Source organism: Oncorhynchus gorbuscha, linkage group LG25, assembly GCF_021184085.1.
Source record: "Oncorhynchus gorbuscha isolate QuinsamMale2020 ecotype Even-year linkage group LG25, OgorEven_v1.0, whole genome shotgun sequence".
In the NCBI taxonomy this organism is placed as follows: domain Eukaryota; kingdom Metazoa; phylum Chordata; class Actinopteri; order Salmoniformes; family Salmonidae; genus Oncorhynchus; species Oncorhynchus gorbuscha.
The window spans coordinates 39,914,494-39,941,497 of record NC_060197.1 but is presented as its reverse complement, the minus strand read 5'-3'; the positions used below and the strand labels follow the sequence as shown (position 1 = coordinate 39,941,497).

General features: G+C 42.4%; 1 protein-coding gene across 1 annotated transcript in view; it reads left to right on the top strand.

Annotated features, from left to right (window-relative positions):
• Window positions 1-27,004, top strand: part of LOC124013867 (cGMP-specific 3',5'-cyclic phosphodiesterase-like) — a 78,610-nt gene that overhangs the window by 25,145 nt on the left and 26,461 nt on the right. The window contains exons 3-7 of the mRNA XM_046328419.1: window positions 1,674-1,847; window positions 12,355-12,444; window positions 14,922-14,993; window positions 16,721-16,810; window positions 17,410-17,547. Of these exons, the coding sequence (XP_046184375.1) occupies window positions 1,674-1,847; window positions 12,355-12,444; window positions 14,922-14,993; window positions 16,721-16,810; window positions 17,410-17,547 (564 nt within the window). The remainder of the gene's footprint in view (window positions 1-1,673; window positions 1,848-12,354; window positions 12,445-14,921; window positions 14,994-16,720; window positions 16,811-17,409; window positions 17,548-27,004) is intronic.

Below are 27,004 nucleotides of genomic sequence, written 5' to 3'. Positions count from 1 at the left end.
TATGGAACACTATTCCTGAGGAAAAACAATACTGCGTGGATGTTTTGGAGTCTGATATCTCTGAGGAGGACGTTGGGAAACAATATCTTGGGTATTGAGTAGACTGATTGCCCATTTCATTGATCCCCAATCCTTAGGTAAAGCTTTACAGTGCAGTATGATTGTTAATACACACAATAGGCTGACTGGGGAGGTGATTTCACACAGTCACGGTCCCGCGATAAGAGCTACAACGCTAATGTTTGATTAAACACTTCACAGTTGTGTTCTGCGGGTGTCACCGGGTAGATTGATACCCCATTTCATTGCTTCACATTCCAATCTTTTTTAACATGATCTAGTCTAAATATGGCATGATTCCACCAATTGCCACCTTCTGCATCACTTTCAAGGAAGTACTTTTATTTTGAAGGCAAACCGCAAATGCCAATATTGTGCCTAATTCTTATAGTGGCTAGGTTCACAACACATAATCTGGTCCGGTCGAGCCTCACTAGCCAGATGAAGCTAACTGGCTTTTTATCACGTTAGCTTTTGGCAACAGGGTTAAGTAGCTGGCAGGCTATTTATTTTCATGAACTGAAGTTCAATTTCAATAGGAGAACAACAAGTGGATTCCTAGCAAATAGTTACTCACAAGGATTCCTAAATCATTGCTAAGAAGAATGAAAATGACTGCAGTTTCTACTGGTCATTGTTTTCAGGCTGGTTGTATTGGTGTTAGCTAGGTACCAAGCTAAAGCTAGCTATAACTGTGTTATTTGACATGTCAAATTAATAGCTTATTTAATATGTCATATAGTGTTAATGTCAAATAGTGTAATTTGACGTGTATCTTTTTTGACACGCAAAGACAAAAACGGCATTCCATAGTATGTCGTGAAGCTAATAGCAGTGACGCCATTACTGTGTGACTCCGGTAGGGCAACATCTGAAAAATAGCGCACTTGGTAGTGTAGTGTGTCCCGGTGCTCGACCAGTAGCGAAGCCAACATCACCCACGATAGAGAACGGTTGATTGTCAAGGGAAATGAGTTCCCTTATCATGGCGTTAATGTATTTTGCCTTTGAGTTGTCTCGCGGAAATGTTTAATCTTTCAAATGACTGCTTGACATGTTGAATGCTCGATCCACACAGCAGTCATTGTGGGCTAGGTTAGGAATGCTGTGTTGCACGTGTAGCGCTACATTTTACGTGGTGTCATTACATCATGTACCAACGATATTTTAGTTATGCCCGGTAGCTTTGACATCGGTTTTTAACATCAGCGTTAAACTAGACATCGGGCCGATACCGATGTTGGCATTTTTAACTAATAAAGGCCCATTCCGATATGTTCACCGATATATTGTGCTTCCTAATTTCAAGTATATGATGCTGAATGAAGCTGTTGGAAAAGTTGGCTCCAAAGTGGACTTCCTGGTTATTTTTTTGACCTTTTAATCTCTGTCTAATCCGTATCTGTCTAATTCAACAACCGTATCAGGTAGCAATGATTACATGTCCATGCAAATTGACAACAAATTGACTTATCATATCATACATCATATATTATCATATCGTAGTATACACTGTGGAGACAACTTTAAAAAAGCTGTTGCAGATACACTTCCTGTAGAGTCTGGATATGTATGACATCACTTCCTTACTGTTCCTTGTCGTGTGACCCCAGGTGGGCGAGGACAGCTCCAACAGGAAGTTCCTGGTGAGCAGGCTATTTGACGTTGCCGAGGGCTCCACCCTGGAGGAGGTGTCCAATAGCTGCATCCGTCTGGAATGGAACAAGGGCATTGTGGGTCACGTGGCGGCCACGGGCCAGCCCCTCAACATCAAGAATGCCTACGAGGTGAGACGCTTTTTTATTTCTCTATGTTTGATGGCCTCCATCTCTTTTGTCCTTTGGAATGGTTAATTTCACAGTCCTATTACAGTTGGTACTTACAAAGACGTTATGTGGAAAGAAGTTGTACTTATGAAATGTTCAACAGTTTTTTTGTGTGTTTTGATGAGTCATAAAGAAACCCACAGGTGGCCATTACAGTAGGTCATTGAATTATTTCTATAACCCTGTTACGATGTGCTTTCTAAGTAGACACTGTGCCAAGTAAATATGGGGCTGTGAAATACAGAGTAATCCTCCATTGACCTCCTTTCTGCAGCCTCCCTTGTTTTTCTGCTGAGTGTCAGATAGCACCCTGGTGGGGTTTGGTATGTAGGATTATGATGATGAATATAATGAGGAGGTTGGTGTGTGTGTGTGCCTGCGTGTGCGTGTGCGTGTGCGTGCATGTGTGTTTTGAATCAGGCCAGTATTTGTGTTGGGAAGTCTGGGTCTTTGCTGACAGAGTGCAGGACCTGAGATTGATTGGCCAAGCATAAACCACAGAGAGGAATGGAGGGAAGGAGGGAGGGAAAGAAAAATCCTTGCGAGTTGACCTTCTTTCACTTATAGAGAGAGAGAGGGGGGGGGGGCTTTTACATTCTGAGATGAAACAGGAAGTTGTATGTCAAAGTTCATCACTGGACTGAAGGAAACCAATAAGCAAGGGGACATTCTGAATTGGGTAAAAATCCATCCTCTCCTCAACTCCTCCGTCTTCCTTTCCTCTGTGACCTGGAAACCGATAAATGTTTTTTTTATTTCACCTTTATTTAACCAGGTAGACCAGTTGAGAACAAGTTCCCATTTACAACTGTGACCTGGCCAAGATAAAGCAAAGCAGTGCGACAGAAACTACAACACAGAGTTACACATGGAATAAACAAGCGTACAGTCATTAACACAATAGAAAAATCTGTATACAGTGTGTGCAAATGAAGTAAGGAGGTAAGGCAATCAATAGGCCAATAGTGGGGAAGTAATTGCAATTTAGCAATTAACACTGGAGTGATATATGTGCAGATGAGGATGTGCAAGTAGAAAAACTGGTGTGCAAAAGAGCTGAACAACAAAAAACAATTATGGGGATTAGGTAGGTAGTTGGTTGTATGGACTATTTACAGATGGGCTGTGTATAGCTGCAGCAATTGGTAAGATGCTCTGACAGCTGATAGCTGACAACTTACTGCTGAGTGGTCGAGGAGAGTGTCAATTCATTAGTAAGCTAATGGAGAAGTGGTAAATAAACTCAGCAAAAAAAGAAACGTCCTCTCACTGTCAACTGCGTTTATTTTCAGCAAACTTAACATGTATAAATATTTGTATGAACATAACAAGATTCAACAACTGAGACATAAACTGAACAAGTTCCACAGACATGTGACTAACATAAATAGAATAATGTGTCCCTGAACAAAGAGGGGGTCAAAATCAAAAGTAACAGTCAGTATCTGGTGTGGCCACCAGCTGCATTAAGTACTGCAGTGCATCTTCTCCTCGTGGACTGCACCAGATTTGACCGTTTTTGTTATGAGATGTTAACCCACTCTTCCTCCTGCAAGTTTCCGGACATCTCTGGGGGGGAATGGACCTAGCCCTCACCATCCGATCCAACAGGTCCCAGACAAACTCAATGGGATTGAGATCCAAGGTCCAGGCCTCGGTGTAACGCTCATTCCCTTGACGATAAACGCTAATCCGACCATCACACCTGGTGAGACAAAACCACGACTCATCAGTGAAGAGCACTTTTTGCCAGTCTTGTCTGTTCCAACGACGGTGGGTTTGTGCCAATAGGTGACGTTGTTGCCGGTGATGTCTGGTGAGGACCTGCCTTACAACAGGCCTACAAGCCCTCAGTCCAGCCTCTCTCAGCCTCTTGCGGACAGTCTGAACACTGATGGAGGGATTGTGCGTTCCAGGTGTAACACAGGCAGTTGTTGTTGCCATCCTGTACCTGTCCTGCAGGTGTGATGTTCGGATGTACCTGTCCTGCAGGTGTGATGTTCGGATGTACCGATCCTGTACAGGTCTTGTTACACGTGGTCTGCCACTGCAAGGACGATCAGCTGTCCGTCCTGCCTCCCTGTAGTGCTGTCTCAGGCATCTCACAGCACGGACATTGCAATTTATTGCCCTGGCGACATCTGCAGTCCTCATGCCTCCTTGCAGCATGCCTAAGGCACATTCTCGCAGATGAGCAGGGACCCTGGGCATCTTTCTTTTGGTGTTTTTCAGAGTCAGTAGAAAGGGCTCTTTAGTGTCATAAGTTTTCATAACTGTGACCTTACTTGCCTACCGTCTGTAAGCTCTTTGTGTCTTAACGACCGTTCCACAGGTGCATGTTCATTAATTGTTTATGGTTCATTGAACAAGCATGGGAAACAGTGTTTAAACCCTTTACAATGAAGATCTGTGAAGTTATTTGGAGTTTTACGAATGATCTTTGAAAGACAGGGTCCTGAAAAAGGAACATTTCCGCTCCTTGATTACCTTTGACCTTTTTCAAAAGCAGGTGAGGAAAGGGCGGACGAGAGGACGCGACGAGTCTAGCAAAACCAATTGAGATTCTCCCAGAGATACAAGGACACACATGTACACACACACACACACACACACACACACACACACACACACACACACACACACACACACACACACACACACACACACACACACACACACACACACACACACACACACACACACACACACACACAATGATCTCTCTCACACACAATAGAGGGCCCAATGCAGTCAAAATGCAGTTTTTTTCTGTGTTTTGTGTCATTTTGTACAACTGCTGATTAAAATAAAACTGTAAAAGTGTGAAAAAATGTGATCAGTGTTATTCCTGATACACTATATATATAAAAAAAAGTATGAGGACAGTGGACACACAAGCTCACAGAACGGATCTGCCGAGCGCTGAAGTGCGTAGCGTGTAAAATTAGTCTGTCCTCGGTTGCAACACTCACTACTTAGTCTCTGGAAGCAATGTCAGCACAAGAACTGTTAGTCGAAAGCTTCATGAAATGGGTTTCAATGGCCGAGCAGCCACACACAGGCCGAAGATGTGCGATGCCATCTGGCAGTTCGAGGGACTAATCTGGGTTTGCCAGGAGAACGCTACGTGCCCCAATGCATAGTGCCAAATGTAAAGTTTGATGAAGGAGGAATAATGTTCTGGGGCTGTTTTTCATGGTTCGGGCTAGGCCCTTTAGTTCTTAACGCTACAGCATACAATGACATTCTAGACGATTCTGTGCTTCCAACTTTGTGTTAACAGGGGAAAGCCCTTTCCTGTTTCAGCATGACAATGCCCCTGTGTACAAAGCGAGGTCCATACAGAAATGGTTTGTCGAGATCGCTGTGGAAGAACTAGACTGGGCTGCACACAGCCATGACCTAAACCCCATCGTACACCTTTGGGATGGAATTGGAATGCCGACTGCGAGCCAGAGGACTAATCGCCCAACATCAGTGCCCGACCTCACTAATGCTCTTGTGGCTGAATGGAAGCCAGTCCCCGCAACAATGTTCCAACATCTAGTGGAAAGCCTTCCCAGAAGAGTAGAGGCTGTTACAGCAGCAAAGGATGGACCAACTTCATATTAATGCCCATGACCTTGGAATGAGATGTTCGACGATTAGGTGTCCACATACTTTTGGTCATGTAGTTGCTGGTTGAAAATCTACACAGAGCCTTCTAATCAGCAGGTTTGCATGGGAGGGAGTTTCAGCTTTCCACGGTGACATCATTGGTTAGTAGACCAATAAGAAAGAGAGTTTCAAACCTCTCTGCCAATAACAGCCAGTTTTCCTCCCCACTCAGACAATTCCCAGACAGTCCTAGCAAAATTCTTGCTTGAGAAACTGTTTTTTCCTAAAAATATACTTTCGCCCTTTTTAATGAAAATCTATTACAGTAGGGTACTTCATTGTTACCTCAAAATTATTTGATATTGATATAAAAAGTGAAATACTCATAAAAATCCTTGCTAGTTGACCTTCTTTTACTTAAGAGATCAGACACCTCAATCCTGTCAAGTCCTCCCATGACAGATGGAGTATATTTATCTTGTTGGGTATAATGTTACAAGACAGATGACTTTCTTACTCCAATCAATAATAAAACCATCATGCCATTTCAGCCTGTCGTTACTAGGGCAGACGAAGATTATGTTGAGTTAAGCCTGATCCTGGTCAGTCATAAGTATACAGTTTAGTAAAGGTAGCATTCTATAATGATTGTAGGCCGTACTATCAGTATATAATGGTCTATAATGATTGTAGGCCGTACTATCAGTCTATAATGATTGTAGGCCGTACTATCAGTCTATAATGATTGTAGGCCGTACTATCAGTCTATAATGATTGTAGGTCGTACTATCAGTCTATAATGATTGTAGGCCGTACTATCAGTATATAATGATCTATAATGATTGTAGGCCGTACTATCAGTCTATAATGATCTATAATGATTGTAGGTCGTACTATCAGTCTATGATGATTGTAGGTCATACTATCAGTCTATAATGATCTATGAGGATTGTAGGTCGTACTATCAGTCTATAATGATCTATAATGATTGTAGGTCGTACTATCAGTATATAATGATTGTAGGTCGTACTATCAGTCTATGATGATTGTAGGTCATACTATCAGTCTATAATGATTGTAGGCCGTACTATCAGTCTATGATGATTGTAGGTCATACTATCAGTCTATAATGATCTATGAGGATTGTAGGTCGTACTATCAGTCTATAATGATTATCGGTTCTACTATCAGTCTAATGATTGTAGGTCGTACTATCAGTCTATAATAATTGTAGGTCCTACTATCAGTCTATAATGATTGTAGGTCGTACTATCAGTCTATAATGATTGTGGGTCGTACTATCAGTCTATAATGATCTATAATGATTGTAGGTCGTACTATCAGTCTATAATGATTGTAGGTCGTACTATCAGTCTATAATGATTGTAGGTCGTACTATCAGTCTATATAATGTTGTAGGTTCTACTATCAGTCTATAATGATTGTAGGTCGTACTATCAGTCTATAATGATCTATAATGATTGTAGGTCGTACTATCAGTCTATAATGATTGTAGGTCGTACTATCAGTCTATAATGATCTATAATGATTGTAGGTTGTACTATCAGTCTATAATGATTGTAGGTCGTACTATCAGTCTATAATGATTGTAGGTCGTACTATCAGTCTATATAATGTTGTAGGTTCTACTATCAGTCTATAATGATTGTAGCTCGTACGATCAGTCTATAATGATCTATAATGATTGTAGGTCGTACTATCAGTCTATAATGATTGTAGGTCGTACTATCAGTCTATAATGATCTATAATGATTGTAGGGTGTACTATCAGTCTATAATGATTGTAGGTCGTACTATCAGTCTATAATGATCTATAATGATTATAGGTTGTACTATCAGTCTATAATGATCTATAATGATTGTAGGTTGTACTATCAGTCTATAATGATTGTAGGTTGTACTATCAGTCTATAATGATTGTAGGTCGTACTATCAGTCTATAATGATTGTAGGTCGTACTATCAGTCTATATAATGTTGTAGGTTCTACTATCAGTCTATAATGGTTGTAGCTCGTACGATCAGTCTATAATGATCTATAATGATTGTAGGTCGTACTATCAGTCTATAATGATCTATAATGATTGTAGGGTGTACTATCAGTCTATAATGATTGTAGGTCGTACTATCAGTCTATAATGATCTATAATGATTATAGGTCGTACTATCAGTCTATAATGATTATCGGTTCTACTATCAGTCTATAATGATCTATAATGATTATAGGTCGTACTATCAGTCTATAATGATTGTAGGTCATACTATCAGTCTATAATGATCTATGAGGATTGTAGGTCGTAGGTCGTACTATCAGTCTATAATGATTATCGGTTCTACTATCAGTCTAATGATTGTACTCTTGGACTATCAGTCTGGTTTTAACTATCAGTCTATAATGATCTATAATGATTATAGGTCAGATTATCAGTCTATAATGATTGTAGGTCGTACTATCAGTCTATAGTGATTGTAGGTCGTACTATCAGTCTATAATGATTGTAGGTCGTACTATCAGTCTATAATAATTGTAGGTCCTACTATCAGTCTATAATGATTGTAGGTCGTACTATCAGTCTATAATGATTGTAGGTCGTACTATCAGTCTATAATGTTTGTAGGTCGTACTATCAGTCTATAATGATCTATAATGATTGTAAGTCGTACTATCAGTCTATAATGATTATCGGTTCTACTATCAGTCTAATGATTGTAGGTCGTACTATCAGTCTATAATGATTGTAGGTCGTACTATCAGTCTATAATGATCTATAATGATTCTCTACTATCAGTCTATAATGATTGTGCAGTCACTATCAGTCTATAATGATTGTAGGCATTGTGTTCAGTCTATAATGATTGTAGGTGCGTTTTATCAGTCTATAATGATTGTAGGTCCTACTATAATCTATAATGATTGTTGGTCGTACCTATCAGTCTATAATGATTCTTGGCAAATCAGTCTATAATAATTGTAGGTCCTACTATCAGTCTATAATGATTGTAGGTCGTACTATCAGTCTATAATGTTTGTAGGTCGTACTATCAGTCTATAATGATCTATAATGATTGTAAGTCGTACTATCAGTCTCTGCCCAGTTACAATGCCTTGACTCTTGGAGAACAGGCTGGATTTTAACCTATGATCCCCATTGTAATGTTGCTGCACTGGGCCCACAAATTGAGCTCAGATTTTCAGGTCTGCTGACTGCAGATTTCCATGATTCTGTTTGTGTGTGCTATTGGCGGCCATTGTTTTCCATTTCTATCTAACTGTCTTTATTCTCAGACACAATTAGACCATGCCTGTACATATACAGTACATACCTCCGGTCCTGTGTGGGCAGTCTGTGAGCCCTCTCAATAGGGGATGGAATCTTCCCTATGGACTACCCAGTAGGTTCCCAGCTGTGTCAATTGGTGGAGAGGGAGATGAAAGCTTACACATTGACACACATTGACACACACATATACATGCGCAAGCACACACACTCACTTACACAAACACTCGTGCACCCACTCGCACACCCGTGCACCCACACACACACACAGTCAGATGCCCTGTAGTGGAATTATGTCTTTGAAAGAGAAAGCAGATGTTTGAGAGAGAGAAAGGCAGAGAGTGTGCCAAATTCTCTAGAATGGCGTTGGAGGCGGCTTATGGTAGAGAAATGAACATTACATTCTCTGGAAACAGCTCTGGTGGACATTGCTGCAGTCAGCATGCCAACTGCACGCTCCCTCAAAACTTGAGATATCTGTAGCATTGTGTTGTGTGACAAAACTGCACATTTTAGAGTTGCCTTTTATTGTCCCCATCACAAGGTGCACCTGTGTAATGATAATGCTGTTTAATTCATTTGTTGATATGCCACACCTGTCAGATAGATGGATTATCTTGGCAAATGAGAAATTCTCACCAGCAGGGAGGAAAACAAAGTTGTGCAAAATATTTGAAAGGAATAAGCTTTTTGTGTATTTCCGGGATCATGAAACCCAGGGACCAACACTTTTTACATGTTGCGTTTATATTTGTATTTTTGTTCAGTGTATTTAGCACGTACCGTTTAGTAAAAAGTATACAGTATGCCTCGGCCACAACGAAGTAACGGCTCCTGATTGGCTGAGTAGGAGGGGCGGGGCCAAGTGAGGATGGATTTTTACAAATTCAACAGACATGCATCTCATTAACCTGCCTGATAATATCTAATTTTCCATTCTACATATTTGTCTAAACTCTGAATATAATATAAATGGAGTTATAGGCCTGCTTAGACTGTTTATGGGAACCTACATATACAGTACATACCTCCGGTCCTGTGTGGGCAGTCTATGACATTAGACCTACACCGTAGTAGACCATATAGCCCATCTACCCTATTTAAAACGGAAAAGATTAATTGGTTCCATTTAAAGATATTTATTCATGAAATCAAAGTGCTGTGACATGTATAAATCAAATCAAATAGCCTAGTACACACATCACAACTTTTAAAATGCTCAAATCAAAAGGCTATTGCACAGGAAAACGTGGACAGTCAGGTGCGTGGTACATTCAGAACTGCTGGACAGTAACATAATAAACTAAAGCACTGATCACATAGGGAACGAGATCAGAATGACTCTGAGGCTCGACCCAGTAATTAAATCATTCAATAGGTAGCCACGCCTACAAAACTAAGACAATCCATATGTTCAAATCAAAAGGCCTGATTAACATGACATCACTATCGCAGCCACGTCCGAGTCCCCCGTGCCGACACACACACACACAAATCAAAAGGCCTGATTAACATGACATCACTATCGCAGCCACGTCCGAGTCCCCGTGCCGACACACACACACACAAATCAAAAGGCCTGATTAACATGACATCACTATCGCAGCCACGTCCGAGTCCCCGTGCCGACACACACACACACAAATCAAAAGGCCTGATTAACATGACATCACTATCGCAGCCACGTCCGAGTCCCCGTGCCGACACACACACACACAAATCAAAAGGCCTGATTAACATGACATCACTATCGCAGCCACGTCCGAGTCCCCCGTGCCGACACACACACACACAAATCAAAAGGCCTGATTAACATGACATCACTATCGCAGCCACGTCCGAGTCCCCCGTGCCGACACACACACACACAAATCAAAAGGCCTGATTAACATGACATCACTATCGCAGCCACGTCCGAGTCCCCCGTGCCGACACACACACACACAAATCAAAAGGCCTGATTAACATGACATCACTATCGCAGCCACGTCCGAGTCCCCCGTGCCGACACACACACACACAAATCAAAAAATGGTATTTAGTTTAATTAAAAGCGCTGACGAAGAGAACAAGAAACACTTTTCAATGAGAAACCAGAAATCCACTTTGGGTAAAAAAAAATCATGTTTTACGACTTTAAAAGACATGCAAACATGTAGCCTGCAATACTAATGATAATTTTAAGGAGAGCAAAAAACGACAGCCTAGGCAGAATGTCTTCTCGTAATGCGTGTTCTTTCCTCAGTATGTGTTAGGGGGTAGAGCAGCTTTACTATTGCAGATAGATTGAAGCTTCCATCAATGTAATTGTCTGCATCATTTCAAATCCCAAATATATATTGTTTTGTATATATATATATATATATATTTGTGTAAACTGGGTGGTTCGAGCCCTGAATGCTGATTGGCTGATAGCCGTGATATATCAGACCATATACCATGGGTATGACAAAACATTTATTTTTACTGATCTAATTACGTTGGTAACTAGTTTACAATAGCAATTAGGCACCTCTGGGGTTTGTGGTATATTGCCAATATACCACAGCTAAGGGCTGTATCCAGGCACACTGCGTTGTGTCGTGTGTAAGAACAGCCCTTAACCTGGTATATTGGCCATATACTATACCCCCTAGTGCCTTATTGCTCAAATATACATACACACAGACATATATATATATATATATATATATATATATATATATATACTTATATATATACTTATATATACTTATATAAGATTGTGTTCTTACTGATACATGTATATGTTTGTCTAATCACGTTTCGTGTCATATGACATCACATCGTTTACCTTACGCCTGATTAGCTGCTACACAGTCATTTGATTGGCCAACAGTGTTCTGACTAATGACAATGACTTTATTGGTGATCTTTCTAGCACTTGATTCTGATGAAGTGTTTTTCTCAACAGGGGCCGAGACTGGAGCAGAGAGAGGGAGAGAGAAATAGATCAATTAGAAGAGGCAGAGAGAGAAAGAGACAAAGAGAGAGAGAGAGTAACTTCTCTTTAACGCATCTGTATCCAATTAGTTTGTTAATCTGGAACGGACAAAGAGGAAGGAGGGGTGTGTGTCCATGTATATGCGTCCATGTGTGTGTGTGCTACCAAAACAAACCACCAGCTGGGTCTATAGAACCTGATACGGGACCAGTGTTATGTTTGTAGAAACAGACAGCTTTCAGGAAGTGCATCTGCGTCACTCTGCGTAGTGGTAGCTCCTACCTAGGGAGACCCCTAGCTCTCTGATTGGCTCGTTAAGCCCCAGATAGGGCGGTTGGGATGGCGTTCAAATCTAAACTGGGAACAAAATTCCCCTCTGGATGGTTGGAGTGGAGCAGCCCTCTATATGGAAAGAGATTGGCAACCTCACGGGCCAGACCCATTACAGGGGAAGCTTTCTTATCAATACCCATAAAGTGTTGTGGTGACTTTTTTGAGAGAGGAGGGGGTCTGATCCTGGATCAGCACTCTTACTTAGAGATGCTTTGCGAGTACAGGTCTGGTAATGTTAAATTACATTGTAGTTCATAGTGTTCATATCTCTTCCACAGGACCCCAGGTTCAATGCAGAGGTGGATCAGATCACAGGCTATAAGACGCAGAGTATCCTGTGTATGCCCATCAAGAACCACAGAGAAGAGGTAAGACACATTACAGTGGATACAAGATACAGTACTCAGCTACTCAGAACGAATTATAGAGAGCAGGTATGACACATTACAGTGGATACAAGATACAGTACTCAGCTACTCAGGATGAATTATAGAGAGCAGGTAAGACACCATAGACAAGTGAACACATTTCAGCTCTCCAACGCTAACACGTAGAGGGGATTACAGACCATAGATATCTCATAACACTAGCTACATACTTAGACAAAAAGGTGCTATCTAGAATTTAAAATGGCTATTCTGCTGTCCTCATAGGTGAACCCTTTAAAGGACCCTTTTTGGTGCCAGGTAGAACCCTGTTAAGGGTCTATCTACATGGGGACAGCCGGAGAACCCTTTTGGAACCCTTTTTTCTAAGAGTAGATTGTACCCATATTGAACCATTTCAAGATGCACATGGAGTTCTTTTCAGAGTTTACAATAGAGCAATTGAGGTCAAAGAGAAATAATGTAATCAATTGGTTTTTATTCTGTTCTGTTCTTTATAGTTGTGGCTGCGTTTTGATGGATGCTCTCCCTGCTCTCTTCCCCCTCTCCTCTCTCTTCCCCCTCTCCTCTTTCTTCTCCATCTCCTCTCTCTTCCCCTTATCCTCTTTCTTCTCTATCTCCTCTCTCTTCCCCCTCTCCTCTCCTCTCTTCTACCTCTCCTATCTCTTACCCTTATCCTCTCTCTTCTACCTCTCCTATCTCTTCCCCCTCTCCTCTCTCTTCCCCTTCTCCCATCTCTTCCCCCTCTCCTTCCTCTTCCCCCTCTCCTTCCTCTTTCCCCTCTCCTTCCTCTTCCCCCTCTCCTTCCTCTTTCCCATCTCCTCTCTCTTCCCCCTCTCCTCTCTATTTCTCCTCTCTCTTCCCCTTCTCCCATCTCTTCCCCCTCTCCTTCCTCTTCCCCCTCTCCTTCCTCTTCCCCCTCTCCTCTCTCTTTCCCATCTCCTCTCTTCCCCCTCTCCTCTCTATTTCTCCTCTCTCTTCCCCATCTCCTTCCTCTTCCCCCTCTCCTCTCTCTTTCCCATCTCCTCTCTCTTCCCCCTCTCCTCTCTATTTCTCCTCTCTCTTCCCCTTCTCCCATCTCTTCCCCCTCTCCTTCCTCTTCCCCCTCTCCTTCCTCTTCCCCCTCCTCTCTCTTTCCCATCTCCTCTCTTCCCCCTCTCCTCTCTATTTCTCCTCTCTCTTCCCCATCTCCTTCCTCTTCCCCCTCTCCTCTCTCTTTCCCATCTCCTCTCTCTTCCCCCTCTCCTCTCTATTTCTCCTCTCTCTTCCCCTTCTCCCATCTCTTCCCCCTCTCCTTCCTCTTCCCCCTCTCCTCCTCTTCCCCCTCTCCTCTCTCTTTCCCATCTCCTCTCTCTTCCCCCTCTCCTCTCTATTTCTCCTCTCTCTTCCCCATCTCCTTCCTCTTCCCCCTCTCCTCTCTCTTTCCCATCTCCTCTCTCTTCCCCCTGTCCTCTCTATTTCTCCTCTCTCTTCCCCTTCTCATATCTCTTCCCCCTCTCCTCTCTCTTCCCCTTCTCCCATCTCTTCCCCCTCTCCTCTCTCTTCCCCCTCTCCTCTCTCTTCCCCCTCTCCTCTCTCTTCCCCCTCTCCTCTCTCTTCCCCTTCTCCTATCTCTTCCCCCCTCCTCTCTCTTCCCCTTATCCCATCTCCTCTCTCTTCCCCCTCTCCTCTCTATTTCTCCTCTCTCTTCCCCTTCTCCCATCTCTTCCCCCTCTCCTCTCTCTTCCCCTTCTCCCATCTCTTCTCTTCCCCCTCTCCTTCCTCTACCCCCTCTCCTTCCTCTTCCCCCTCTCCTCTCTCTTTCCCATCTCCTCTCTCTTCCCCCTCTCCTCTCTATTTCTCCTCTCTCTTCCCCATCTCCTTCCTCTTCCCCCTCTCCTCTCTCTTTCCCATCTCTCTCTCTCTTCCCCCTCTCTCTATTTCTCCTCTCTCTTCCCCTTCTCCTATCTCTTCCCCCTCTCCTCTCTCTTCCCCTTCTCCCATCTCTTCCCCCTCTCCTCTCTCTTCCCCCCTCCTCTCTATTTCTCCTCTCTCTTCCCCCTCTCCTATCTCTTCCCCCCCCTCTCCTCTCTCTTCCCCTTCTCCCATCTCCTCTCTCTTCCCCCTCTCCTCTCTATTTCTCCTCTCCTTTCCCCTTCTCCTATCTCTTCCCCCTCTCCTCTCTCTTCCCCTTCTCCCATCTCCTCTCTCTTCCCATCTCCTCTCTATTTCTCCTCTCTCTTCCCCCTCTCCTATCTCTTCCCCCTCTCCTCTCTCTTCCCCTTCTCCCATCTCTTCCCCCTCTCTCTCTCTTTCCCATCTCCTCTCTCTTCCCCCTCTCCTTCCTCTTCCCCTTCTCCCATCTCTTCCCCCTCTCCTCTCTCTTTCCCATCTCCTCTCTCTTCCCCCTCTCCTTCCTCTTCCCCCTCTCCTCTATATTTCTCCTCTCTCTTCTCCTTCCCCTCTCTTTCGCCTCCCAGGTGGTAGGAGTGGCACAGGCCATCAACAAGAAGTGTGGAGAGAATGGGACTTTCACTGAACAGGATGAAAAGGTACTGGGAGAAAGACACTGCACTCCTTGAAAAAAGGTTCCTCATAGAACCAAAAAGGGTTATATCACTTGCTTCATAAATGGAACCTCTAAAAGTTCTATATAGAACCCTTTTATATGGTTCTTTGATCAGAACCCCAAGGGAACCCCACTGAACCAAAATTGGTTCCATATAGAACCCTGTATGGTGCCATGTATGAACTATGGCTGCTAATAATAAATTAGAATACATCATTTTGGCTAATAATATAATTTAATAAACAATTAAATAATGGACAAAAGAATGCCAGGAACACCAGTTTGTGTCAAGAATTGCAATGCAGCTGGGTTTTTCACACTCAACAGTTTCCTCTGTGTATCAAGACTGGTCCACCACCCAAAGGACATCCAGCCAACTTGACACAACTGTGGGAAGCATTGGAGTCCAAGTCGTGCATTCTAAGAGCATTAAGTCCAAGTCGTGCATTCTAAGAACAAGTAAAGTTGAGTCGAGTTCCAAGTTTTTTCAAGTCTTAAGTCAAGATTTGGCAGTGATTATAGCTGTGAGTCTTTCTGGATAAGTCTCTAAGAGCTTTTCACACCTGGATTGTACAATATTTGCACATTATTATTTGTCAAGTTGGTTGTTGATCATTGCTAGACAGCCATTTTCAAGTCTTGCCATAGATTTTCAAGTTGATTGAAGTCAAAACTGTAACTAGGCCACTCAGGAACATTTAATGTCGTCTTGGTAAGCAACTCCAGTGTATATTTGGCCTTGTGGTTTAGGTTATTGTGCTGCTAAACAGTGTGTGTTGGAAGACAGACTAAACAAGGTTTTCCTCTAGGATTTTGCCTGTGCTTTTACTTTTTTTGCCACATTTTTAACAGTTTTACTTCAGTGCCTTATTACAAACAGGATGCATGTTTTGGAATATTTTTATTCTGTACAGGTTTCCTTCTTTTGACTGGCATCCATCCTCAGTTTTCTCCAGCCACAGCCATTAAACTCTGTAACTGTTTTGAAGTCCCCATCGGCCTCATGGTGAAATCCCTGAGTGGTTTCCTTCCTTTCCAGCGACATAGTTAGGAAGGACACCTGTATCTTTGTAGTGACTGGGTGTATTGATACACCATCCAGTGTAGTTAATAACTGCACCATGCTCAAAGGGATATTCAATGTTTGCTTCTCCCCCCCATCTACCAATAGGCGCCCTTCTTTGCGAGGCATTGGAAAAACTCCCTAGTCTTTGTGGTTGAATCTGTGTTTGAAATTCACTGCTCGACTAAGGGACCTTCCAGACAATTGTATATGTGGGGCACAGGTATGAGATCATGAAACATCATGTTAAACACCATTATTGCAAACAGAGTGAATCCAAGCAACTTATTATGTGATTTGTTAAGCACATTTTTACTCCAAATGTATTTAGACTTGACCATAACAAAAGGTTTGAATACTTATTGACTCAAGACATTTCAGCTTTTTTTTAAATTCAGAAAACATACAGTAATTCCACTTTGACATTATGTGGTTATTCTGTGTAAGCTAGTAACAAAAACATGTCAGTTTAATCAATTTGATATTCAGCCTGTGACACAACAACATGTGGGAACATTCAGGGGTGTGAATACTTTCTGAAGAACCCCTTTTTTCTGTGTTCAATGCTCTCCTACTCTCATTATTGTCTCCATTTCTCTATAAATGCCATACTCTGAATCAAGCTTATAGTCTGATTCCCCTGACAGGACTTCGCTGACTACCTGTCCTTCTCTGGGATCGTCCTACACAACGCCCAGCTCTACGAGACGTCCCAGCTGGAAAACCGTCGGAATCAGGTTTGTTGCCGTCTGTGGGTTTTTATGCTTTCAGTGTGTGTGTCTGTCTGTCTGTCTGTCTGTCTGTCTGTCTGTCTGTCTGTCTGTCTGTCTGTCTGTCTGTCTGTCTGTCTGTCTGTCTGTCTGTCTGTCTGTCTGTCTGTCTGTCTGTCTGTCTGTCTGTCTGTCTGTCTGTCTGTCTGTCTGTCTGTCTGTCTGTCTGTCTGTCTGTCTGTCTGTCTGTCTGTCTGTCTGTCTGTCTGTCTGTCTGTCTGTCTGTCTGTCTGTCTGTCTGTCTGTCTGTCTGTCTGTCTGTCTGTCTGTCTGTCTGTCTGTCTGTCTGTCTGTCTGTCTGTGCGCATATGCGTAGGTGTGTGTGTTAGCATGCTTTCTTGTGAGTGTGTGTTCATGTTTTTGTGTTTGTGTATGAGTATGTGGTTGTGTGTTCATGCGGTCATGTTTCTGCACTGTAAATCAAATTTTAAAAAGTTATTTCCAGTTATTGTTAAGTAACTGGTTAACAGCCTTTTTTGGTGAACTGTGGAACCAGTTAACAATAATTAGTTGAAACAACTTTATTTTTGTATATATTTTTTTTACAGTGTGTTTGTCTCCCCCAGGTGCTGCTGGACCTGGCCAGTCTGATCTTGGAAGAGCAGCAGTCCCTGGAGGTGTTACTGAGGAAGATAGCAGGCACCATCCTCTCCTTTATGCAGGCCCAGGGCTGCACTGTGTTCATAGCTGACGGAGACGTTATGGTGAGTTCACGCACGCACGCATGCACACGCAGTCCAACTTGACAGTCTCATGGGGAGAGGACAAAGGAAAGTCAGGAAAAATGACAGGGATTGAGAAAAGAAAAGGGAATATGACAGGGATTGGATGGACAGTGAGGCACATTGTGAATAGAATTCCTCAGTGAGAAGATAAAATGCCGGAATCCCACAGTATTCTATATATAGAACCACAATGAGAATTACTGTATACCTCTTGTGTATTTCCAGCCTTGAATACCTTTGATGATTTCTATTCAGTCAGAACATAGACACTCAACAATCTGCAATACTGTTGGTATGAATGATGATTAATAAAAGTAGAGTTCTAAATAATTAGATAGTACCAATCTTTCCCATTCATTTCAGATCGAGGCCTACGGATTTCACTTAGGCCTACTCTTAGAAAAAAAGGTGCTATCTACAACCTAAACATGTTCTTTGGCTGTCCCCATAGGATAACTCTTTGAAGTACCCTTTTTGGTTCCAGGTGGAACTCTTTGGGGTTCCAGGTAGAACCCTTTCAACAGAGCTTCCTACATGGAACCCAAAAAGGTTCTACCTGGAACCAAAACAGGGTTCCACCTAGAATCAAAAAGGATGGTATGGAATCTTCAACACAGATTTTGGACTGAACTCGACCACCTTCGTAGGACAATATAACAGATGTATATTTTGAGTTGAATTTTAATCTGCAGTCCAAGTACAAAGCCTGAACAAATACAGACGGACCAATCAGAAATCGTCTCCCTCCAAGTGTGGTCTAGGCGAGTCTAGCCAGCAATAATGGCACTCAAGCTAAAAAACAACACTCAGAAATCTTAAAGTACATTATGTTGTCACATTGTTGTTCAGCGTTGACAGTAATTCGTCTGAGGATCATAATACATGTCTTAATGTATTTGATGATGTGTTCTGACTCTTGTTCTTTGTAAAATAGTGTAATACTATCATATATGTATTCAAATAGCTACAGTCTTCTTAAGAACTGAACATGTCTAATTCAGTAGTGTCAGACAGAACCTTATGGCTGAACCCAGATTGACATTTCAGAGCCATAAGGTTCATAAGGGTCATAAGGTTCGTAAGGGTCATAAGGTTCACACCCCCTGTACTTTAAGTGCCTTTAAAGTGAGGACTTTAATGGGTTATGAAAGAAGAATTCACTACAAAACAGTTCTGAGATCTGGGATGTGAAAACTTTGATGCTCGATATCTCAGAACTATGCTTTGCGCAAATAGAACCTTCTGGTCCCAAGGTCACAAAACCTTTGTCTATTTATTGAAGTTAATATTCTTGTTCACCAATTTTTTGGGAGCTTCATATTTATTGATGGGAATCTTCTCTCCCTAAAATTTGACATTTGCACTGCACCCAGTCCTATACTGTAGCTCTAGGCCTACACTAAATCAGCAATCTGTTTGCTAGCTCAGTGGTTCTCAACATGTTCTCATAAAAAAAAGAGTGATTCAAACCTTGCAACCCCCTGCGCATGCACATGCACACACACAGGGCAAAACACGTGTGCACAATCGCTGTAGCCTGTCATTACAGCCATAAACGGTGATACATTTTCAAAACGCAAGATACAGAAATGAACTGTGTTTTACACCTGCATTTTGAGCTAAAGGTCATTCATGTTAGCAGTCAATATCAACTAGGGACATTGTCACGCGGGATCATACGGCCAACCTGTATGTGGAGTTTGCAGGATCGGATGGAAAGCATGATCTGTCTGTAGCCTTCTTCTTCCTAACAAATATCGTAATTTATTCGCCTGAATATGCTACATCGTCATCCCATAAGCATTGAAGGTGGTGCGATGTTAGACATATAGCCAGTACCACCACTGAGGTATATAGTTATAACCCTCCCAATCTAGGCCTATGTGAAATATGAAAACGATCAATGAAATCACCGGCTAGACTAATGTTCTGGCAAAGATGCGACCATAGCAGATTGCTAAACTGTTGTTTATATGGATAATATTAACTAGGTAGGCTACTTGCCAGGAGAAAATTCAACAAAGCACTTTCTAGTCACTAATCTGGATTTGAGGCCACAATGCTGATGATTGGTCATTGGTCAACAGACTGGATTAGCATTTTTTTTTGGTTCTGAGGCACAGATCTGTTGGTTTTTAAACAATAATTGTATTTTTTGTAAGAAAGTGGTCTGATGAAGCTGATGCTAAGCGGCAGGACTGTTTCTCTTGCACAGACTGGAATATGTTCCGGGATTCATCCATTAACCATCAGTCACCAGCTTCATTAATAAGTGAATTAACGATGTAACCCCACAGTGACCGTACGTACATATCCCAACCAGAAGCCATGGATTACAGGCAACATCCGCACTGAAATAAAGGCTAGAGCTGCCTTATAATCCGGCCGCTTATAAGAAATCCCGCTACGACCTCCGATGTGCAATCAAAAAGTGAAAACGTCACTACAAAATGAAGATCGAATCCTACCACGCCAGCTCTGGTGCTCAACGGATGAGGCAGGGCTTGCAAACTATCACAGATTACAAAATGAAACCCAAACGCGAGCTTCCCAGTGACGCGAGCCTACCAGTCGAGCCAAATTCCTTCTATGATGACTTCAAGACAAGAAACACTAAACCATGCATTAGAGCACCAGCTATTCTGGATGACTGTGTAATCTAGCTCTCCGTAGCCGATGTGAGTAAGACCTTTAAACAGGTTAATATTCCATCAGACGGATTACCAGGATGCGTATTCAGAGCATGAGCTGACCAGCTTGCAAGTGTCTTCACTGACATTTTCAACCACATTACATTTTTGGTCCACACTCACCAACACAGTTGTGAACACAGTACGGCGGGTAGGGTGAATGGCCTGTATGTACATCATTGGGGCCAAGCTCCCTGCCATCCAGGACCTCTATACCTCCCCTAACATTGTCAAGGACTCCACCCACCCAAGTCATAGGCTCTTCCCTCTGCTACCGCATGGCAAGCAGTACCGATGCACCAAGTCCCAAGCCATAAGACTGCTAAATAGTTAGTCCAGGTTAACTATTGAACTATTTGCATGGACCCTTTTTGCACTCTTTTGACTGATCACATACTCTGATGCTACTGTTTTATCTATCTTCTTGTCTGGTCACTTAATCCCTACCTACAGTGCATTCGGAAAGTATTCAGACCCCTTGACTTTTTCCACATTTTGTTACATTACAGCCTTATTCTAACATGGATTAAATCGTTTTCCCCCCTCATCAATCTACACACAATATCCCATAATGAGAAAGCAAAAACATTGACATTACTTTTGCAAATGTATAAAAAATCAGAAGCAGAAATAGCACAATTACATAAGTATTCAGACTCTTTACCCAGTACTTGGTTGAAGCCCATTTGGCAGCAATTACAACCTTGATTCTTCTTGGGTATGACGCTACAAGCTTGGCACACCTGTATTTGGGGAGTTTTTCCCATTCTTCTCTGCAGATCCTCTCAAGCTCTGCCAGATTGGATGGGGAGCGTTGCTGTGCAGCTATTTTCAGGTCTCTCCAGAGAGATTCGATCTGGTTCAAGCCTGGGCTCTGGCCGCGCCACTCAAGGACATTCAGAGACTTGTTCCGAAGCCACTCCTGCGTTGTCTTGGCTGCGTGCTTAGGGTCGTTGTCATCAAGGATCTCTTTATACTTTGCTCCGTTCATCTTTCCCTCGATCCAGACTCCCAGTCCCTGCTGCTGAAAAATATCCCCACAGCATGATGCTTCCATCACCATGCTTCACCGTAGGGATGGTGCCAGGTTTCCTCCAGACGTGACACTTTGCATTCAGGCCAAAGAGTTCAATCTTGGTTTCATCAGACCAGAGAATCTTGTTTCTCGTGGTCTGAGAGTCCTTTAGGTGCCCTTTGGAAAACTCCAAGAGGGCTGTCATGTGCTTTTTACTGAGGAGTGGCTTCCATCTGGCCACTCTACCATAAAGGTCTGATAGGTGAAGTGCTGCAGAGATGTTTGTCCTGGAAGGTTCTCCCATCTCCACAGAGGTACTCTGGAGCTCTGTCAGAGTGACCATTGGTTTCTTGGTCACCTCTCAAACCAAGGCCCTTCTCCCTCAATTGCTCAGGTGTTTCTGTTTTTTACATTTGTAATACATTTGCAAACATTTCTAAAAACCTGTTTTCACTGTATCCTTATGAGGTATTGTTTGTAGATTGATGAGGAAAAAAAATAAATTCATGTTAGAATAAGGAAAAAGTCAAGGGATCTGAATACTTTACGAATGCACTGTATATGCACATACAGTATATTTCTGAATGTACATACAGTATATATCTGAATGTATATACAGTATATTTCTGAATGCACATACAGTATATATCTGAATGTATATACAGTATATATCTGAATGTACATACAGTATATATCTGAATGTATATACAGTATATTTCTGAATGCACATACAGTATATATCTGAATGTATATACAGTATATATCTGAATGTATATACAGTATATATCTGAATGTATATACAGTAAATATCTGAATGTATATAGTATATATCTGAATGCAGTATATATCTGAATGTATATACAGTATATATCTGAATGTATATACAGTAAAATGAATGTACATACAGTATATATCTGAATGTAATGTATATATCTGAATGTATAAATATCTGAATGTACATACAGTATATATCTGAATGTATATACAGTATATATCTGAATGTATATACAGTATATATCTGAATGCACATACAGTATATATCTGAATGCACATACAGTATATATCTGAATGCACATACAGTAAATATCTGAATGCACATACAGTATATATCTGAATGCACATACAGTAAATATCTGAATGCACATACAGTAAATATCTGAATGCACATACAGTAAATATCTGAATGCACATACAGTAAATATCTGAATGTATATACAGTATATATCTGAATGTACATACAGTATATATCTGAATACACAATTACTGATGTATTTATTCCTCGTGTTATTGTTTTTCTACACTTCTATAAATTGTCATTTCTACTTTTATCTACGGTGAGGAGTGTGATGTATTGCAGTGAGTAAGAAGAGGAGAACACTAGACACTAAGACCAGACGCCTCCATTATCTTGTGTTGTGTTTAAGGCTTTAAGAGGGAGAAAAGGATGGAGTTGACTAGAGAGAGCTGAAAGCTTTTCTGTACAAGGCTGCAATTTGGATTGAAAGTTGTTTTGCCCGAAATGAGTCACCTTCACAATCAGGAGAGGAGAAAGGGCCTCTTCTAATGCCACTGAAGTAAGAGTGGCACTCTGGTCAAAGGGAATCAATCACGATCCTCCCTCTCTGTCTGTCTGTCTGTCTGTCTGTCTGTCTGTCTGTCTGTCTGTCTGTCTGTCTGTCTGTCTGTCTGTCTGTCTGTCTGTCTGTCTGTCTGTCTGTCTGTCTGTCTGTCTGTCTGTCTGTCTGTCTGTCTGTCTGTCTGTCTGTCTGTCTGTCTGTCTGTCTGTCTGTCTGTCTGTCTGTCTGTCTGTCTGTCTGTCTGTCTGTCTGTGTCTCTGCATGCACACAAATGTGTGTGTACTTGTCCTGCAGACATGTGTTTGGGTGCGTATGTGTCAGTAAGACAACCATCTCCACAGCACAATGTGACCAAGACTCGACCTCCATCATATTTACCAAGCAGAAAGCATCTAAACCATCCATGTTCCACAGAGGTTAGAAACAGACCCACATTTTTTATTAACATCTCACAGGAGGTTTCCAGTCTGTGGTTAACATCTCACAGGAGGTTGTCATAGATACTGAGAAAGATATGAGTCTGTGGTTAACATCTCACAAGAGGTTGTCATAGATACTGAGAAAGATATGAGTCTGTGGTTAACATCTCAAAGGAGGTTGTCATAGATACTGAGAAAGATATGAGTCTGTGGTTAACATCTTACAGGAGGTTGTCATAGATACTGAGAAAGATATGAGTCTGTGGTTAACATCTTACAGGAGGTTGTCATAGAAACTGAGAAAGATATGAGTCAGTGGTTAACATCTTTGGCACAAACAGGGAGCCGTCCAGGTGACTGTGTGTGTGTTTCTCATTGCCAGGCCAGCTGTTCCTTTCTCTCCAGCAGCATACCGCCCTGCATACCACTGCTGGCGTGCTTCTGAAGCTAAGCAGGGTTGGTCCTGGTCAGTCCCTGGATGGGAGACCAGATGCTGCTGGAAGTGGTGTTAGAGGTCCAGTAGGAAGCACCCTTTCCTCTGGTCTAAAAAAATATCCCAATGCCCCAGGGCAGTGATTGGGGACATTGCCCTGTGTAGGGTTTCGGATGGGATGTTAAACGGGTGTCCTGACTTTGTGGTCACTAAAGATCCCATGGCACATTGTAAGAGTAGGGGTGTTAACCCTGGTGTACTGGCTAAATTCCCAATCTGGCCCTCATAGCATCATGGTCACCTAATCATCCCCAGCGTACAATTGGCTCATTCTTCTCCCCTGTAACTAGTCCCCAGGTTGTTGCTGTTAATGAGAATGTGTTCTCAGTCAACTTACTTGGTTAAATAAGGGTTAAATAAAAACTTGATCTGAAATACATTGACTCAACCTGACTAACAGGTTGGTCCATCAATCTAATTTCAACATAATCATCAGAACTATGTAAATGTTGAAATTGACACATGTTCATCCTGGTTGGAATTATGTTTATTAATTAGACATTTGATTTGGCCTTGTTTCAATGTTGATAGTAAAATGGTGTCATGAATCAACCTAAATAAAGAGCTATATTGATTTTTTTTTATTTTACCTTTATTTAACCAGGCAAGTCAGTTAAGAACATATTATTTTCAATGACAGCCTGGGAACAGTGGGTTAACTGCCTGTTCAGGGGCAGAACGACAGATTTGTACCTTGTCAGCACGGGGGTTTGAACTCACAACCTTCCGGTTACTAGTCCAACGCTCTAACCACTAGGCTACGCTGCTGCCCTAAAATGTGCATCCCAAGCTGCATTTTCAGAGTATGTACAGACCAGCTGTCTGGAGTGTTTACGGTCATATTCAATCCCTCCCTATCCCAGTCTATTGTCCCCACTTGCTTCAAGATGTCCACCATTGTTCCTGTACCCAAGAAAGCAAAGGTAACTGAATTAAATGACCATCGCCCCGTACCACTCACTTCGGTCACCATGACGTGCTTTATTAAGGCTAGTTAAGGATCATATCACCTCCACCTTACACGACACCTTAGACCACAGGAGGTTGGTGGCACATTAATTGGGGAGGACGGGCTTGTGGTAATGGCTGAGGCGGAATGTGTGGAATGATATCAAACACTTCAAACTCATAGTTCCCATGTGTTTGATAGCATTCTATTTACTCCATTCCAGCAGTAATTATGAGCCGTTCTCCTCTTAGCAGCCTCCACTGACCGAGACCCACTACAATTCACATGCCGCCCCAACAGATCCACGAACGACGCAACCACCATTACACTGCACACTGCCCTATCCCACCTCGACAAGAGAAATACCTACACTATATGTACAGAAGTATGTGGACACCCCTTCAGATGAGTGGATTCGGCTATTTCAGCCACACCCGTTGCCGACAGGTGTATAAAATCGAGCACACAGCCATGCAATCTCCATAGACAAATATTGGTTGTAGAATGGCCTCACTGAAGAGCTCAGTGACTTTTCAACGTGGCACTGTCATAGGATGCCACCTTTCCAACAAGTCAGTTCGTCAAATATCTGCCCTGCTAGAGCTGCCCCGGTCAACTGTAAGTGTTGTTATTGTGAAGTGGAAACGTCTAGGAGCAACAACAGCTCAGCTGTGAAGTGGTTGGCCACAGAAGCGCACAGAATGGGACCGCTGAGGCGCATAGCGTATAAAAAAAGTAGTCTGTCCTCGGTTGCAACTCTCACTACCAAGTTCCAAACTTCTTCTGGAAGCAATGTCAGTACAATAACTGCTTGTCGGGAGCTTCATGAAATGGGTTTCAATGGCCGAGCAGCCGCACACAAGCCTCAGATTTTAGATGTGGAAGTTTAGATGGAAGTTTCGATGTAGTTCTCAATAGTCCTATAAATAGGATCTCAAACTCTTTGATATTAATAATACACTTTTACCTTTGGAATATTATATATTATAAACATGTACGCACATTTGCTCACGCACATACACACACACACACACACACACACACGCACACACACACACACACACGCACACACGCACACTCTCCCACTCCCCTTTCACACATACAGTCCCCCCACAGACTCCAGAAAAAAACGCTACTTTTATCTACGGTGAGGAGTGTGATGTATTGCAGTGAGTAAGAAGAGGAGAACACTAGACACTAAGACCAGACACCTCCATTATCTTGTGTTGTGTTTAAGGCTTTAAGAGGGAGAAAAGGATGGAGTTGACTAGAGAGAGCTGAAAGCTTTTCTGTACAAGGCTGCAATTTGGATTGAAAGTTGTTTTGCCCGAAATGAGTCACCTTCACAATCAGGAGAGGAGAAAGGGCCTCTTCTAATGCCACTGAAGTAAGAGTGGCACTCTGGTCAAAGGGAATCAATCACGATCCTCCCTCTCTGTCTGTCTGTCTGTCTGTCTGTCTGTCTGTCTGTCTGTCTGTCTGTCTGTCTGTCTGTCTGTCTGTCTGTCTGTCTGTCTGTCTGTCTGTCTGTCTGTCTGTCTGTCTGTCTGTCTGTCTGTCTGTCTGTCTGTCTGTCTGTCTGTCTGTCTGTCTGTCTGTCTGTCTGTCTGTCTGTCTGTCTGTCTCTGTCTGTCTGTGTGTGTCTCTGCATGCACACAAATGTGTGTGTACTTGTCCTGCAGACATGTGTTTGGGTGCGTATGTGTCAGTAAGACAACCATCTCCACAGCACAATGTGACCAAGACTCGACCTCCATCATATTTACCAAGCAGAAAGCATCTAAACCATCCATGTTCCACAGAGGTTAGAAACAGACCCACATTTTATTACCGTTCCACTAACATCTCACAGGAGGTTGTCATAGATACTGAGAAAGATATGAGTCTGTGGTTAACATCTCACAAGAGGTTGTCATAGATACTGAGAAAGATATGAGTCTGTGGTTAACATCTCACAAGAGGTTGTCATAGATACTGAGAAAGATATGAGTCTGTGGTTAACATCTCACAAGAGGTTGTCATAGATACTGAGAAAGATATGAGTCTGTGGTTAACATCTCACAGGAGGTTGTCATAGATACTGAGAAAGATATGAGTCTGTGGTTAACATCTCACAGGAGGTTGTCATAGATACTGAGAAAGATATGAGTCTGTGGTTAACATCTCACAGGAGGTTGTCATAGATACTGAGAAAGACATGAGTCTGTGGTTAACATCTTACAGGAGGTTGTCATAGATACTGAGAAAGATATGAGTCTGTGGTTAACATCTCACAGGAGGTTGTCATAGATAC